The 18,921-nt window shown below is 48.8% G+C and overlaps 1 protein-coding gene across 1 annotated transcript in view; it reads right to left on the minus strand.

Moving 5' to 3' along the window:
• zfc3h1 (zinc finger C3H1-type containing) overlaps positions 1–18,921 on the minus strand; it is a 41,258-nt gene that overhangs the window by 8,718 nt on the left and 13,619 nt on the right. Inside the window, exons 15-25 of the mRNA XM_079604534.1 lie at positions 18,751–18,921; positions 18,310–18,419; positions 17,809–17,940; positions 17,579–17,700; positions 17,400–17,501; positions 17,196–17,318; positions 5,976–6,150; positions 4,238–4,424; positions 3,725–3,946; positions 2,657–2,879; positions 27–132 (exon numbers count right to left, since the gene is read on the minus strand). The exon at positions 18,751–18,921 is cut by the window's right edge and continues 351 nt beyond it. Coding sequence (XP_079460660.1) covers positions 27–132; positions 2,657–2,879; positions 3,725–3,946; positions 4,238–4,424; positions 5,976–6,150; positions 17,196–17,318; positions 17,400–17,501; positions 17,579–17,700; positions 17,809–17,940; positions 18,310–18,419; positions 18,751–18,921 — 1,673 coding nt within the window. The remainder of the gene's footprint in view (positions 1–26; positions 133–2,656; positions 2,880–3,724; positions 3,947–4,237; positions 4,425–5,975; positions 6,151–17,195; positions 17,319–17,399; positions 17,502–17,578; positions 17,701–17,808; positions 17,941–18,309; positions 18,420–18,750) is intronic.

Here is an 18,921-nt window from a genome sequence, read left to right on the forward strand (position 1 = left end):
GCCTCGTGACGGGAGCAGTGCAGTACCTGTCGAGCCGCCGGTACAGGTGAACGAGGTTTGAGTGAAGCGGGAAACAGGCCTGAATCTGCTCAGCGGAGGACACGCGCTCATCCGTGCAGCGGCTCACAGCATCTACAGGACACACACGAGATTATATATCTGGAAGCCGATAACTGATATATTATAGCAATCACGTCCATGATCTTATGATCACTGAGACATGAGGTCAATCTGATGATGTGTGTGATGTGGGCAGGGTCACCTGTGAACAGGCTGATGATGTGTGTGATGTGGGCAGGGTCACCTGTGAACAGGCTGATGATGTGTGTGATGTGGGCAGGGTCACCTGTGATCAGGCTGATGATGTGTGTGATGTGGGCAGGGTCACCTGTGAACAGGCTGATGACGTGTGTGATGTGGGCAGGGTCACCTGTGAACAGGCTGATGACGTGTGTGATGTGGGCAGGGTCACCTGTGATCAGGCTGATGACGTGTGTGATGTGGGCAGGGTCACCTGTGAACAGGCTGATGATGTGTGTGATGTGGGCAGGGTCACCTGTGAACAGGCTGATGATGTGTGTGATGTGGGCAGGGTCACCTGTGATCAGGCTGATGATGTGTGTGATGTGGGCAGGGTCACCTGTGAACAGGCTGATGACGTGTGTGATGTGGGCAGGGTCACCTGTGAAGAGGCTGATGATGTGTGTGATGTGGGCAGGGTCACCTGTGAACAGGCTGATGATGTGTGTGATGTGGGCAGGGTCACCTGTGAAGAGGCTGATGATGTGTGTGATGTGGGCAGGGTCACCTGTGAACAGGCTGATGATGTGTGTGATGTGGGCAGGGTCACCTGTGAACAGGCTGATGATGTGTGTGATGTGGGCAGGGTCACCTGTGAACAGGCTGATGATGTGTGTGATGTGGGCAGGGTCACCTGTGAAGAGGCTGATGATGTGTGTGATGTGGGCAGGGTCACCTGTGAACAGGCTGATGATGTGTGTGATGTGGGCAGGGTCACCTGTGAACAGGCTGATGATGTGTGTGATGTGGGCAGGGTCACCTGTGATCAGGCTGATGACGTGTGTGATGTGGGCAGGGTCACCTGTGAACAGGCTGATGATGTGTGTGATGTGGGCAGGGTCACCTGTGAAGAGGCTGATGATGTGTGTGATGTGGGCAGGGTCACCTGTGAAGAGGCTGATGATGTGTGTGATGTGGGCAGGGTCACCTGTGAAGAGGCTGATGATGTGTGTGATGTGGGCAGGGTCACCTGTGAACAGGCTGATGATGTGTGTGATGTGGGCAGGGTCACCTGTGAAGAGGCTGATGATGTGTGTGATGTGGGCAGGGTCACCTGTGAACAGGCTGATGATGTGTGTGATGTGGGCAGGGTCACCTGTGAACAGGCTGATGATGTGTGTGATGTGGGCAGGGTCACCTGTGATCAGGCTGATGATGTGTGTGATGTGGGCAGGGTCACCTGTGAACAGGCTGATGATGTGTGTGATGTGGGCAGGGTCACCTGTGATCAGGCTGATGATGTGTGTGATGTGGGCAGGGTCACCTGTGATCAGGCTGATGATGTGTGTGATGTGGGCAGGGTCACCTGTGAAGAGGCTGATGATGTGTGTGATGTGGGCAGGGTCACCTGTGAACAGGCTGATGATGTGTGTGATGTGGGCAGGGTCACCTGTGAACAGGCTGATGATGTGTGTGATGTGGGCAGGGTCACCTGTGATCAGGCTGATGACGTGTGTGATGTGGGCAGGGTCACCTGTGAACAGGCTGATGACGTGTGTGATGTGGGCAGGGTCACCTGTGAACAGGCTGATGATGTGTGTGATGTGGGCAGGGTCACCTGTGAACAGGCTGATGATGTGTGTGATGTGGGCAGGGTCACCTGTGAACAGGCTGATGACGTGTGTGATGTGGGCAGGGTCACCTGTGAACAGGCTGATGATGTGTGTGATGTGGGCAGGGTCACCTGTGAACAGGCTGATGATGTGTGTGATGTGGGCAGGGTCACCTGTGATCAGGCTGATGACGTGTGTGATGTGGGCAGGGTCACCTGTGAACAGGCTGATGACGTGTGTGATGTGGGCAGGGTCACCTGTGAACAGGCTGATGATGTGTGTGATGTGGGCAGGGTCACCTGTGAACAGGCTGATGATGTGTGTGATGTGGGCAGGGTCACCTGTGAACAGGCTGATGATGTGTGTGATGTGGGCAGGGTCACCTGTGAACAGGCTGATGACGTGTGTGATGTGGGCAGGGTCACCTGTGAACAGGCTGATGATGTGTGTGATGTGGGCAGGGTCACCTGTGATCAGGCTGATGATGTGTGTGATGTGGGCAGGGTCACCTGTGATCAGGCTGATGACGTGTGTGATGTGGGCAGGGTCACCTGTGAACAGGCTGATGATGTGTGTGATGTGGGCAGGGTCACCTGTGATCAGGCTGATGATGTGTGTGATGTGGGCAGGGTCACCTGTGATCAGGCTGATGACGTGTGTGATGTGGGCAGGGTCACCTGTGATCAGGCTGATGATGTGTGTGATGTGGGCAGGGTCACCTGTGATCAGGCTGATGACGTGTGTGATGTGGGCAGGGTCACCTGTGAACAGGCTGATGATGTGTGTGATGTGGGCAGGGTCACCTGTGAACAGGCTGATGATGGCGTCAGGTGAGTGGGCGTCCCGGGCCGGGCTCCAGGGGATGAGGAAGGCGTCTGTGCACACCATCCTGCACGGGCTGGAGCTGGCCGGGTCGTACAGCGAGGGCGGGAGACGGCAGAACTCCACCAGGTGGATGTAGGAGAGCCAGGCCAGACAGCGGTCCGCCACGGTCAGCTGACCCGACACGCTCGAGTCCAGCGCGCTCTGCAGCAACACACACACACACCTTTACAAACACTGCCCTGAGACCGCCAGAGTACGTCTATGATCAGAACCCGCTTCCATGAACTGCTCAGACTCATCTTACATCTTAGTCATAAAACCTTTTCCAAATCACAAAAAGTTCTAAACTAGTTCTTATGACAGTCTGAACAGTGACATATCTTTATAGCATTTATTAATATTTAGAATTTGCTTTTATTTTTTATTTCTATTTTTTTTTTCGTTTAAGTTTCAAATTAATTTGAGGTTGATTTTCGTGCATTAATATTAATATATATATTTTTTGTAATTATCAACTTTTAATAATTTATTTTTCTACATTGTTACCATTAAGTCAAGCTAAACTCTTCACTTTCATTTCATTAGTTAACATGAACTAACAAAAACAAATATGCTAAAACTATTTTACAGTGTTCGTTACACATTACATGTAGTTAACTAGTAATAATGTAAATTAAGCATAATTACAAGTATTTAACCCAAACCTATAGTGAGTACTTACTGTATAATTACACTAACAAAGACACTAATAAAAAAAAGTTTAACCAAAAACAACTCTAAACTATGTTAATCTCAAGATTTACTAATACATTATTAAACTCAAAAGTTGTATTCGTTAACATTAATTAATGCATGGTGAACTAACAAACTAATAATGAATAACTGTATTCAATAAAGGTTGTACAAATATAGTTCACTGTTAGTTAATAGGCTAACTATTGTTAACAAGCGAGAGCTTATTGTACAGAGAGTTATCGATAACACTGCAGGATATAAATGCGATCTAAAGCAGGAGACTAGAGTAAGTGTGAGTCTGCAAGCGAGACCTTGAGTGTGTTTCGTGCGCTGGTGTGCCGGCCGCTGAACACACTGAGCTGGACCCTGAACAGCAGCGACTCCAGCAGCTGGAAGGAGCGCACATCTGGCCCGAGGTCACGTGACGCCCCCAGCACATCTGGCCCGAGGTCACGTGACGCCCCCAGCAGGTGTGCGATCAGACGCCCGCACACGTAGTCCTTGCCCTCGAAGGCGCTCTCCACGCTCATGTACTGGAACACACAGCACCACAGATCTCGTCAGTCCTGGGTCACATCTGCTTATAGGTTATCCTTTAGTCAACCTTGTCATGTTTTAGGCATCTATATGTCTGGGAATTTTAATCACGTTTTCAGCAATGAAAACTTTCCGTCATGTTGCACAATGGTCAGTTAACTACATTTAAATCTGGTCTTTTTTTGACATGTTAATATAGTCGCAGTTATCATTTCACGACCTTGGAGTCGTCTTGTTAGTCATGGAAAAAAGGCCGTTGAGGATTATTAAACGAGCACTAGACTCACGGTCCACCAGACGTCGTAGTGCGGCGCGTGCTCGACGGCCATCTCACACATCTCCTGCAGCTCCTCCTGGCTGGCTCGCCGCGAGAACAGCGTCAGGTAGTGACACCACACCTCGGCCTGCTCGCGGTTATCCTCCAGCGCGCGCGACAGCGTGTTCAGCGCCGCGTCCAGACACTCCGACACAGAGCTACACACACACACACATAGAAGGGGATGATACAACACAATAGCAGCCAACTGTTGCATAAGAAAATTAAGCACGATATAAATAAAACTGAATTTGCAAAGCAGGCAGAAAAGACAAATACTAGACGCACTAAGGCTGTCAAATAAAAATGTGAATTTCGAATATTCGATGAAAAAAAAGCCCTGCACATTCGAATGCAAAAAACACGCATCCAAATTTTTGGAGTGTCGAGGCGCGCGAGACATGGCGGCACTGATGCGGTGTGTTTCTGTTAGCCTATCCAGTAAAGCGCGGATCGGCTGCGTTGCTAATGTGAAAAATGTCGGGAAAAGGTTCTTCCTACTGACGAAAACCCTCTCTGTGTGTTGAAGTGCGTTTTCTCAGGTCACTGAAGCACAAACACAGTTTAATGCACTATTGTAACCTAATTTTCCTTGCATACACATTAAGGAATTTATATTTGATCTAAAATAAATTGTTTCAAAAGTTAATGCACTTTAAAAATAGAATGTTATTTAAATTCAATAAATGATGCGTTCATTTATTTGGTTTATATTTGCTTATTGTGCTCGCTTACGCCCTCTTGTGGGCACAGGAGACAATACAGAACTTCTCTCTGACATTAAGTGTTGCCTTTAGAATTCTAATATAATTAAAATTTTGCTCATCTTTAAGAAATTCGGGTTGAGCTTTTCAGCCATTTGGACAGCCTTAACACACACCTTTAAAAATAAGGCTGGGCTCGACATAAGCAATGGCCCGATGGCCCGGGGCCAGTAAAAGAGTATGTCGGGCTAGTTGATTGGCCAGTCACTGGACACCCGCACTGGCCATCAGCAAAACAAACAGCAATTCGTCACACACACAGTGGCGCGAAGAGTGTCAATGTTACTTCAAGTTATTTAATATTCCGGCTGTGAATTATAAACTCTGCCTCTGATTGAGCTAAAATCAGCCAATCGTCGAGGTAGTTCAGTATTCGCATACTTCGTTGTTGGGGGGCGAGCGAGCGCGCGCCGTGTCCATGCTCTTCGTGAACGGGCGAGCCTGCGAGGTGCTAGGACAGACCGAACGTCAGGACATTGTACGCTCGACCCTCGGAGGCGAATATCAAGAATGGCCTGTGACGGGATGCTATCTGTATCTGAAAGTAAGCGTCTTTCAGATCCACTGAGATAAACCATGCAATCTCACGGGCGAATTTGCGCGAGGATTGGTTGTCAGCAATTCGAACGAGCATTTCATAAGCGCTTGTTCAAACGTCTGAGGTCTAGGATGAGTCTGAGACCACCACCCTTTTTGGGGACGAGAAAGTAGCGTCTGTAAAAGCCTGACTCGCTCTGCGTTAGAGGAACGGTCTTTATAGCCCCTTTCCCAGCAGTTTCGCTATTTCAGTAAAAATATAGAAGGGGCCAGCAAAACTCTGATCTACTGGCCCCGGGGGCCAGTGGGGATTTTTTTTTATGTTGAGCCCTGTAAGGTACTGAAAGCATGACAGCAGTAGTTTAGTTCCCAGTGTGAACGCAGTGACCTGTGTGGCACGGCACTCACGTGTCCTTCTGATTGAGGTATTTGAAGGCCAGTTTGATCCACAGCTGCACGTGGTTGGGGCTCTCCAGCACGCTGGTCTCCAGGTTACTGATGTCATCCGTCTCGCTGGCGAAGTAGCGCTTGTCATCCTGCGTCACACACACATCGGCCCACGGCCAGCGCTCCTGCACGCCATCTGTCAGAGCGCAACACACGTCACGCTCACAGCACAGTCATGCGATCATACGTCCACAGCACAGTCATCAGTGTTTCCGCTACATTCATTCAGCCGTGGTGGGCCGCCACACCAAAAATCCTCCCGCCACGGCTGCAGCTTCTCAGTGAGGTCCGTCCGATATTGTGCATACTATTGTGTTATTGTTAAGCCCCACTAAAGGCATAAAAAACATTGTAAAGCACCATAAAGTTTTCGTGCACTATATTCCAAGACTTCTAAAGTCATTCGATAGCATAATGTGAGGTAAAAAATAATATTGAAGTCGTTAAGTTAAAGTTAATGAAAACTCATCTCTCCTCAGTCATTCTCCATTCAGAACTCAAAACAGCGCGTCGCGTTCGGTTACGAGTAACACGATGACACTCTCCAAGATCAATGTTCACATTATTATACTTTATTTGTAGATAAAGGTCTATGGTTTGCATAAAATTACTTTATCTTACTGTTACTGGAGTTTATTGCGTTAGTTCTGTTAGATTACAGCACTGAGCACTCTGAATTCGAATTGTTCTTCATGCGCACTGTAACTGAAATGTAAAACTGTTAAAAGAAAAGGCTAAATAAACTGTTGCATAGATATAATACAGTAAGCATCAAATATCTCTTCGCTTTGTGCTTTTAAATAAAGTGTGCCAGTCAGAGAGACTGGTAGTTGTGAAACAGTATTTCGTGTGTTGTCTGTGTACTCTGCTAACACTTTTCAATGCGAAGCGCTGCACGCTGTGACTTCGAGTTGCTTCAAGTGCATCATTCGGCGCACGGGATGCACATAATCGCATTGCCGCTGTAAATTGGAACCTTCATATTATAACTAGAAAAACTATTTTTCGATTAATCGTTTTTTAAATTGTGGTTAATTCAATATCGATTCTCAAAGGCTATGAATCGATTTTTTCCCCCCATATTTATTTATATATCACCCAAAAGCCAGTATTAGTTTTCCTACACTTCATAGGCTTGCAGCCTCCATGTTATTCTAATGCAGTGAGATTTTATGTTTGTTTTATCTTAAACATAAAATAACCTGATCCTGTTTGATCAAGGCATGAGACTGTTCTGACTTTTTCAATAATCAATTTTTCATCTTGCATCAAAATCCTGTCTATTCATTGTATGCATAGCCCCTTTCACACAGAGATTCCGGAAAATACACGGATAAAGTGACCCGGGATTTGACCCAGGTTCGTTTGAAAATGGTTCATTCTAGGGCTGAACGATATTCAATTTTAACGTCGACATCGCGATGTGCGAGTGAGCGATAGTCACATCGCCGGAACATGCGATGTGAAGGGTAGTAGCACCAGCGGGAGATATTACGCGCTTCATGAGGCACGCGCGCCGCGGTCTCTTGCTCTCTCTCCCTCTCTGCCTCTCTGCCGTGCACGCGCTGCGCGGTTTGGAGCACAGTCTCTGTCTCGCGGGCGCGCTCGTTCTAGATTCCGGAGATTTTAACTAATTCGCGGGCATCAGTGAGCCGCTATCAATATGCGGGAGACTCCCGGAACTTGGGATGTCTGTATCTATAATAATATCGGCATTAGAATTATTGATTTTTCATTAGGCTATTTTTTTGCTGCTCCCTCAGCTCTTGATGCGCGTGGCGACGCTGACAGAGGCGGTAAAGCTGCTGTTTAAATGTGTTCGGCTTTTCTGTTTACAGAAATCTCTAATCTGTTTAGAAGATTTAATACAAAATATATTAAAGTTTTATATCATTTAGTTTATTTCATATGATTATGATGACCAACACCAACACTGTTTTACTTTGGCACTTTAGCTAAGAAAAGTTGACTTAAAAGATTGTGAACCAAAATTTATAAAAAAAATATATTTATTTTAAGTTATATTGTTGTAAACCATATATAATTGGTGTATATTGTTGGTGTAAAGCTGCTGTTTTATTTAAAAATGTGTTCTGCTTTTGTGTTTACAGAAATGTTCTAATTTTGGAATAAAAAATTAAGTGACCTTTTTGTCACTTGTAATGAAGCTTGCTTATTAGTGAAATTATTAATATCATGGAATGGTAATTATTGTCTTTAGCCTGGAGTTATGGCTCTCAATATCGCAATATATATCGTTGGGGAAAAAATATCGCAATGTAATTTTTTTCCAATATCGTGCAGCCCTAGTTCATTCACACTGCCAGTGATTTGCCGGAATCAGAGAGCGCGTTCACACACAACCCGGGTATGTCCCAGATAGACGCGTGACGTTATGATGTGACGTATAAGGTGGCGAACGATCTCAGCTTCGGCGCGGATTGCAAGGAGCTCTCGGGTCTCTGCTTCAGTCCAGTTTGCAGACATCTTTTCGTTCTTTCTTGTATCGATGACGAACACAAACTTTCTTCTAACAGAGTAACAGAGTCGCACGATAACTACGTCATTGCGAAGGCTCGTGCATCATCACTACGACACACCCCTTACGGCATTTGTCCTGGCTTTTGTTCACACAGCGCGCGTTCCGGGTCTGAACACGGCAATGTTACTAGGTCCCCAACCCGGCATCGATCCCGGCATTAAACCCGGGTCGTGTTTGCGTTCACACAGAAGGCGTTCCGGCAATTTGCCGGGTTCAAAGTGCTGTGTGAATGGGGCTCATTTGATATATGCTGTTTTAATGTACCCAAGTGTACCTAAAATAATAAGAGTTTAATATACTGGCTCTTAATTTCTTTTTATTAATTAACCACTCGTAAACTTATGTTCACTGTTCTTTTTTATAAATATAGGTTTTGTGTTAAATCTACAGTATATTCATTGAGTGGAATCGAGAATCTAAATTGAATCGAATTGAGAGCTTGCGAATTTAAATCGAATTGGAACATCTGAATCGATACCCATCCCTAATTATAATACTTAGGGGAGGTTTAAACACCTGGGGCAAGGGGGCGTGGCCCGTGGGAATATCACGCATGGGCGACGCCCCCTCCCCCTGGGGAAATGGGCCTGCCACCACAGCTGGAAAAAAATCCTAGAGGAAACACTGGTCATGCGATCATACGTCCACAGCACAGTCATCTGATCACACGTCCACAGCACAGTCATGCGATCACACGTCCAGAGCACAGTCATGCGATCACACGTCCACAGCACAGTCATTTGATCATACGTCCACAGCACAGTCATCTGATCATACGTCCACAGCACAGTCATGCGATCACACGTCCACAGCACAGTCATCTGATCATACGTCCACAGCACAGTCATGCGATCACACGTCCACAGCACAGTCATGCGATCATACGTCCACAGCACAGTCATGCGATCATACGTCCACAGCACAGTCATGCGATCATACGTCCACAGCACAGTCATGCGATCATACGTCCACAGCACAGTCATCTGATCATACGTCCACAGCACAGTCATGCGATCATACGTCCACAGCACAGTCATCTGATCACACGTCCACAGCACAGTCATGCGATCACACGTCCAGAGCACAGTCATGCGATCACACGTCCACAGCACAGTCATTTGATCATACGTCCACAGCACAGTCATGCGATCACACGTCCACAGCACAGTCATTTGATCATACGTCCACAGCACAGTCATGCGATCATACGTCCACAGCACAGTCATGCGATCATACGTCCACAGCACAGTCATGCGATCATACGTCCACAGCACAGTCATGCGATCATACGTCCACAGCACAGTCATGCGATCATACGTCCACAGCACAGTCATGCGATCATACGTCCACAGCACAGTCATGCGATCATACGTCCACAGCACAGTCATCTGATCATACGTCCACAGCACAGTCATGCGATCACACGTCCACAGCACAGTCATGTGATCATACGTCCACAGCACAGTCATCTGATCATACGTCCACAGCACAGTCATGCGATCATACGTCCACAGCACAGTCATGCGATCATACGTCCACAGCACAGTCATGTGATCATACGCCCACAGCACAGTCATCTGATCATACGTCCACAGCACAGTCATGCGATCATACGTCCACAGCACAGTCATGTGATCATACGCCCACAGCACAGTCATCTGATCATACGTCCACAGCACAGTCATGCGATCATACGTCCACAGCACAGTCATGCGATCATACGTCCACAGCACAGTCATGTGATCATACGCCCACAGCACAGTCATGCGATCATACGTCCACAGCACAGTCATGTGATCATACGCCCACAGCACAGTCATCTGATCATACGTCCACAGCACAGTCATGTGATCATACGCCCACAGCACAGTCATCTGATCATACGTCCACAGCACAGTCATGCGATCATACGTCCACAGCACAGTCATCTGATCATACGTCCACAGCACAGTCATGCGATCATACGTCCACAGCACAGTCATCTGATCACACGTCCACAGCACAGTCATGCGATCACACGTCCAGAGCACAGTCATGCGATCACACGTCCACAGCACAGTCATCTGATCATACGTCCACAGCACAGTCATGCGATCACACTTCCACAGCACAGTCATGCGATCATACGTCCACAGCACAGTCATCTGATCATACGTCCACAGCACAGTCATGCGATCATACGTCCACAGCACAGTCATCTGATCACACGTCCACAGCACAGTCATGCGATCACACGTCCAGAGCACAGTCATGCGATCACACGTCCACAGCACAGTCATTTGATCATACGTCCACAGCACAGTCATGCGATCACACGTCCACAGCACAGTCATCTGATCATACGTCCACAGCACAGTCATGCGATCATACGTCCACAGCACAGTCATGCGATCATACGTCCACAGCACAGTCATGCGATCATACGTCCACAGCACAGTCATGCGATCATACGTCCACAGCACAGTCATGCGATCATACGTCCACAGCACAGTCATCTGATCATACGTCCACAGCACAGTCATGCGATCACACGTCCACAGCACAGTCATGTGATCATACGTCCACAGCACAGTCATCTGATCATACGTCCACAGCACAGTCATGCGATCATACGTCCACAGCACAGTCATGCGATCATACGTCCACAGCACAGTCATGTGATCATACGCCCACAGCACAGTCATCTGATCATACGTCCACAGCACAGTCATGTGATCATACGCCCACAGCACAGTCATCTGATCATACGTCCACAGCACAGTCATGCGATCATACGTCCACAGCACAGTCATGCGATCATACGTCCACAGCACAGTCATGTGATCATACGCCCACAGCACAGTCATGCGATCATACGTCCACAGCACAGTCATGTGATCATACGCCCACAGCACAGTCATCTGATCATACGTCCACAGCACAGTCATGTGATCATACGCCCACAGCACAGTCATCTGATCATACGTCCACAGCACAGTCATGCGATCATACGTCCACAGCACAGTCATCTGATCATACGTCCACAGCACAGTCATGCGATCATACGTCCACAGCACAGTCATGCGATCATACGTCCACAGCACAGTCATGCGATCATACGTCCACAGCACAGTCATGCGATCATACGTCCACAGCACAGTCATGTGATCATACGCCCACAGCACAGTCATCTGATCATACGTCCACAGCACAGTCATCTGATCACACGTCCACAGCACAGTCATGCGATCACACGTCCAGAGCACAGTCATGCGATCACACGTCCACAGCACAGTCATTTGATCACACGTCCACAGCACAGTCATGCGATCACACGTCCACAGCACAGTCATCTGATCATACGTCCACAGCACAGTCATGCGATCATACGTCCACAGCACAGTCATGCGATCATACGTCCACAGCACAGTCATCTGATCATACGTCCACAGCACAGTCATCTGATCACACGTCCACAGCACAGTCATGTGATCACACGTCCAGAGCACAGTCATGCGATCACACGTCCACAGCACAGTCATGCGATCACGCGTCCAGAGCACAGTCATGCGATCACACGTCCACAGCACAGTCATCTGATCATACGCCCACAGCACAGTCATCTGATCATACGTCCACAGCACAGTCATCTGATCATACGCTCACAGCACAGTCATCTGATCATACGTCCACAGCACAGTCATCTGATCATACGCCCACAGCACAGTCATCTGATCATACGTCCACAGCACAGTCATCTGATCATACGTCCACAGCACAATCATGTGATCATACGTCCACAGCACAGTCATCTGATCACACGCTCACAGCACAGTCATCTGATCATACGTCCACAGCACAGTCATGCGATCATACGTCCACAGCACAGTCATCTGATCATACGTCCACAGCACAGTCATGCGATCATACGTCCACAGCACAGTCATGCGATCATACGTCCACAGCACAGTCATCTGATCATACGTCCACAGCACAGTCATCTGATCATACGTCCACAGCACAGTCATCTGATCATACGTCCACAGCACAGTCATCTGATCATACGTCCACAGCACAGTCATGTGATCATACGTCCACAGCACAGTCATCTGATCATACGTCCACAGCACAGTCATCTGATCATACGCCCACAGCACAGTCATCTGATCATACGTCCACAGCACAGTCATGCGATCACACGCTCACAGCACAGTCATCTGATCATACGCTCACAGCACAGTCATCTGATCATACGTCCACAGCACAGTCATCTGATCATACGCCCACAGCACAGTCATCTGATCATACGTCCACAGCACAGTCATCTGATCATACGTCCACAGCACAATCATGTGATCATACGTCCACAGCACAGTCATCTGATCACACGCTCACAGCACAGTCATCTGATCATACGTCCACAGCACAGTCATGCGATCATACGTCCACAGCACAGTCATCTGATCATACGTCCACAGCACAGTCATGCGATCATACGTCCACAGCACAGTCATGCGATCATACGTCCACAGCACAGTCATCTGATCATACGTCCACAGCACAGTCATCTGATCATACGTCCACAGCACAGTCATGTGATCATACGCCCACAGCACAGTCATCTGATCATACGTCCACAGCACAGTCATCTGATCATACGTCCACAGCACAATCATGTGATCATACGTCCACAGCACAGTCATCTGATCACACGCTCACAGCACAGTCATCTGATCATACGTCCACAGCACAGTCATGCGATCATACGTCCACAGCACAGTCATCTGATCATACGTCCACAGCACAGTCATGCGATCATACGTCCACAGCACAGTCATGCGATCATACGTCCACAGCACAGTCATCTGATCATACGTCCACAGCACAGTCATCTGATCATACGTCCACAGCACAGTCATCTGATCATACGTCCACAGCACAGTCATCTGATCATACGTCCACAGCACAGTCATGTGATCATACGTCCACAGCACAGTCATCTGATCATACGTCCACAGCACAGTCATCTGATCATACGCCCACAGCACAGTCATCTGATCATACGTCCACAGCACAGTCATGCGATCACACGCTCACAGCACAGTCATCTGATCATACGCTCACAGCACAGTCATCTGATCATACGTCCACAGCACAGTCATCTGATCATACGCCCACAGCACAGTCATCTGATCATACGTCCACAGCACAGTCATCTGATCATACGTCCACAGCACAATCATGTGATCATACGTCCACAGCACAGTCATCTGATCACACGCTCACAGCACAGTCATCTGATCATACGTCCACAGCACAGTCATGCGATCATACGTCCACAGCACAGTCATCTGATCATACGTCCACAGCACAGTCATGCGATCATACGTCCACAGCACAGTCATGCGATCATACGTCCACAGCACAGTCATCTGATCATACGTCCACAGCACAGTCATCTGATCATACGTCCACAGCACAGTCATGTGATCATACGTCCACAGCACAGTCATCTGATCACACGCTCACAGCACAGTCATCTGATCATACGTCCACAGCACAGTCATGCGATCATACGTCCACAGCACAGTCATCTGATCATACGTCCACAGCACAGTCATGCGATCATACGTCCACAGCACAGTCATGCGATCATACGTCCACAGCACAGTCATCTGATCACACGTCCACAGCACATTCATGCGATCACACGTCCACAGCACAGTCATGCGATCACACGTGCACAGCACAGTCATGCGATCATACGTCCACAGCACAGTCATGCGATCACACGTGCACAGCACAGTCATGCGATCACACGTGCACAGCACAGTCATGCGATCATACGTCCACAGCACAGTCATCTGATCATACGTCCACAGCACAGTCATGTGATCATACGTCCACAGCACAGTCATCTGATCATACGTCCACAGCACAGTCATCTGATCATACGTCCACAGCACAGTCATCTGATCATACGTCCACAGCACAGTCATGTGATCATACGTCCACAGCACAGTCATCTGATCATACGTCCACAGCACAGTCATGCGATCATACGCCCACAGCACAGTCATCTGATCATACGCCCACAGCACAGTCATCTGATCATACGCCCACAGCACAGTTATGTGATCATACGTCCACAGCACAGTCATGCAATCATACGTCCACAGCACAGTCATGCGGTCATACGTCCACAGCACAGTCATGTGATCATACGTCCACAGCACAGTCATGCGATCATACGCCCACAGCACAGTCATCTGATCATACGTCCACAGCACAGTCATGCGATCATACGCCCACAGCACAGTCATCTGATCATACGTCCACAGCACAGTCATCTGATCATACGTCCACAGCACAGTCATCTGATCATACGTCCACAGCACAGTCATCTGATCATACGTCCACAGGACAGTCATCTGATCATACGTCCACAGCACAGTCATGCGATCATACGCCCACAGCACAGTCATCTGATCATACGTCCACAGCACAGTTATGCGATCATACGTCCACAGCACAGTCATCTGATCATACGCCCACAGCACAGTCATGCGATCATACGCCCACAGCAGAGTCATCTGATCATACGTCCACAGCACAGTCATCTGATCATACGCCCACAGCACAGTTATGTGATCATACGTCCACAGCACAGTCATGCGATCATACGTCCACAGCACAGTCATGCAATCATACGTCCACAGCACAGTCATGTGATCATACGTCCACAGCACAGTCATGCGATCATACGCCCACAGCACAGTCATCTGATCATACGTCCACAGCACAGTCATGCGATCATACGCCCACAGCACAGTCATCTGATCATACGTCCACAGCACAGTCATGCGATCATACGTCCACAGCACAGTCATCTGATCATACGCCCACAGCACAGTCATCTGATCATACGTCCACAGCAGTCATGCGATCATACGTCCACAGCACAGTCATCTGATCATACGTCCACAGCACAGTCATGCGATCATACGCCCACAGCAAAGTCATGCGATCATACGTCCACAGCACAGTCATGCGATCATACGTCCACAGCACAGTCATCTGATCATACGTCCACAGCACAGTCATCTGATCATACGCCCACAGCACAGTCATCTGATCATACGCCCACAGCACAGTCATCTGATCATACGTCCACAGCACAGTCATCTGATCACACGTCCACAGCACAGTCATGCGATCATACGCCCACAGCACAGTCATGCGATCATACGCCCACAGCACAGTCATGCGATCATACGCCCACAGCACAGTCATGCGATCATACGTCCACAGCACAGTCATCTGATCATACGTCCACAGCACAGTCATGCGATCATACGCCCACAGCACAGTCATCTGATCATACGTCCACAGCACAGTCATGCGATCATACGTCCACAGCACAGTCATCTGATCATACGTCCACAGCACAGTCATGCGATCATACGCCCACAGCACAGTCATCTGATCATACGTCCACAGCACAGTCATGCGATCATACGTCCACAGCACAGTCATCTGATCATACGTCCACAGCACAGTCATGCGATCATACGCCCACAGCACAGTCATCTGATCATACGTCCACAGCACAGTCATGCGATCATACGCCCACAGCACAGTCATCTGATCATACGTCCACAGCACAGTCATGCGATCATACGTCCACAGCACAGTCATCTGATCATACGTCCACAGCACAGTCATCTGATCACACGTCCACAGCACAGTCATGCGATCATACGCCCACAGCACAGTCATGCGATCATACGCCCACAGCACAGTCATGCGATCAAACGTCCACAGCACAGTCATGCGATCATACGTCCACAGCACAGTCATCTGATCATACGCTCACAGCACAGTCATCTGATCATACGTCCACAGCACAGTCATGTGATCATACGCCCACAGCACAGTCATCTGATCATACGCACACAGCACAGTCATGTGATCATACGCCCACAGCACAGTCATCTGATCATACGCTCACAGCACAGTCATCTGATCATACGTCCACAGCACAGTCATGCGATCATACGTCCACAGCACAGTCATGCGATCATACGTCCACAGCACAGTCATCTGATCATACGTCCACAGCACAGTCATCTGATCATACGTCCACAGCACAGTCATCTGATCATACGTCCACAGCACAGTCATCTGATCATACGTCCACAGCAGTCATCTGATCATACGTCCACAGCACAGTCATGTGATCATACGCCCACAGCACAGTCATGCGATCATACGTCCACAGCACAGTCATGTGATCATACGTCCACAGCACAGTCATGTGATCATACGTCCACAGCACAGTCATGCGATCATACGTCCACAGCACAGTCATCTGATCATACGTCCACAGCACAGTCATGTGATCATACGTCCACAGCACAGTCATCTGATCATACGTCCACAGCACAGTCATCTGATCATACGTCCACAGCACAGTCATCTGATCATACGTCCACAGCACAGTCATGCGATCATACGTCCACAGCACAGTCATGTGATCATACGTCCACAGCACAGTCATGTGATCATACGTCCACAGCACAGTCATGCGATCATACGTCCACAGCACAGTCATGCGATCATACGTCCACAGCACAGTCATGATCATATGGGACTCTGACCGTGTCGGACAGGAACGGTGACGTCCACGCTGATGTGATCTTCATCCTCCTGACTGGACCTCTTCACTCTCTGAGACTCAGGTCTCCACTTCCTCTGGGACTTACACGTGGTGAAAGGAGGAACTGACAGAAACACACAACGGTCAGTTGCGGCGCAAGCTAAAGCCATCAAACACAGACACTGCATCAAATACAAGCACTCACTGTGCTTCAGCCTCTCGTTGACTTTGCTCACGAGCAGAACGGCCTTCTGGTCCGTGCCCATGCGGTCCTTATTGGCCCCAAACAGCTTCTTGATGTACTTCTCTGTGAACAGGAGAGTCAGAGCTCATGATCTACAGCTCCGAAGCCGATCACCCCGAGAGGTCATGTGGCGCGGTTACCTGTGGCGCTGCTGATGTCACTGGTGGCGCTGGCGTCCGAGCAGCCAATCAGAGGCAGGCAGTAGGAGAGCAGGTCCTGGAAGAGCTGGCCCTCGCTGAGCGTGCAGTTCCTCATGTGCTGCCTGAAACACACACACACACCGCTTCAGACACACACTCAACACACACACCGCTTCAGACACACACACACCGCTTCAGACACACACACACCGCTTCAGCCACACACGTACCAGGCGCAGTCGTCGTCGTTGCAGGTGCCGGTGAGGTGGAAGCGGCAGAAGCTCTTCTTGGGCTCGATCATGTTGCTGTAGGAGAGCGAGCGCAGGGAAAGCTTCTCTTTGGTCCGGTAATACGGGCTGAACCTGAACCAGGGACAGGAATCATGTGACTGACAGCTGGAAACACTACTAACGAGAGCACAGTATACCTCAGTTCTGATGCGAACGCTAGTCGTGTGTGTACAGGCGAACGCACAGCCTTCGTGAACAGGTACCTGGAATTGTTGGATTTTTTCAATGCACATTAGCTTCTTGTCGACCCACCATTTAACACTGATAACAGTGGATGCTGCAGGAAAATAGGGGTTGTTTTTTGCCACTGGTCTAAACATGTAAGAGAGTATGTGCGAGTTGGCTGTGCGCGCACTATGCTGATGATGACGACATCTACGTCACACACACTAGCGTACGCGTGAAAACCAAAGCATACTTTGAGCTTGAAGCGAGCCAAACCTGTATGATTTAAAGACCAGTAAAGGACTGTGATACGGTCCGAACGGTTCTGGCTTCGCCTCCACTCGGCTCTGATGAGCGGCCCTTGGATCGAAGTCCACCTGCACGACCTGCATGAGAACCAAAACAAGAGAAGGAAACACTTCAGTTGATTAAAGGGGACATATCATGAAGATCTGACTTCCTGTGTTTAAGAGCTATAATCCGGTCCCGCTGCTTCTACCAACCCAAAAAACAGCTCATTTGCATTTAAAGGGACACCCACAAAAACGGCATGTTTTTGCTCACACCCAAAAAGGGGGAAATTTTACAAGCTATAATAAATGGTCTGGGGGGAATTTGAGCTGAAATCTCACAGACACATTCTGGAGACACCATAGATATATTACACCTTGTGAAAAGTGGCATGATATGTCACCTTTAAAGCGAGCTGTACTGTACCTTCCCAGGAGGCTGTGCGGCGTCCCTGAGCGAGCGCGTCTCCTCCTGCAGGAGCTCGGGCAGGCCGGGGCTCAGCGTGTACCTCTGACGCAGGTCCTCCAGGTCCAGGCCCAGCAGCAGCTCCGCTCTGGGGTGCTTGACGGGCATGGGCGAGGCGGCGGGCGTCTCCGG

The sequence above is a fragment of the Phoxinus phoxinus genome (assembly GCF_949152265.1).
Source record: "Phoxinus phoxinus genome assembly, chromosome: 25".
NCBI lineage: Eukaryota > Metazoa > Chordata > Actinopteri > Cypriniformes > Leuciscidae > Phoxinus > Phoxinus phoxinus.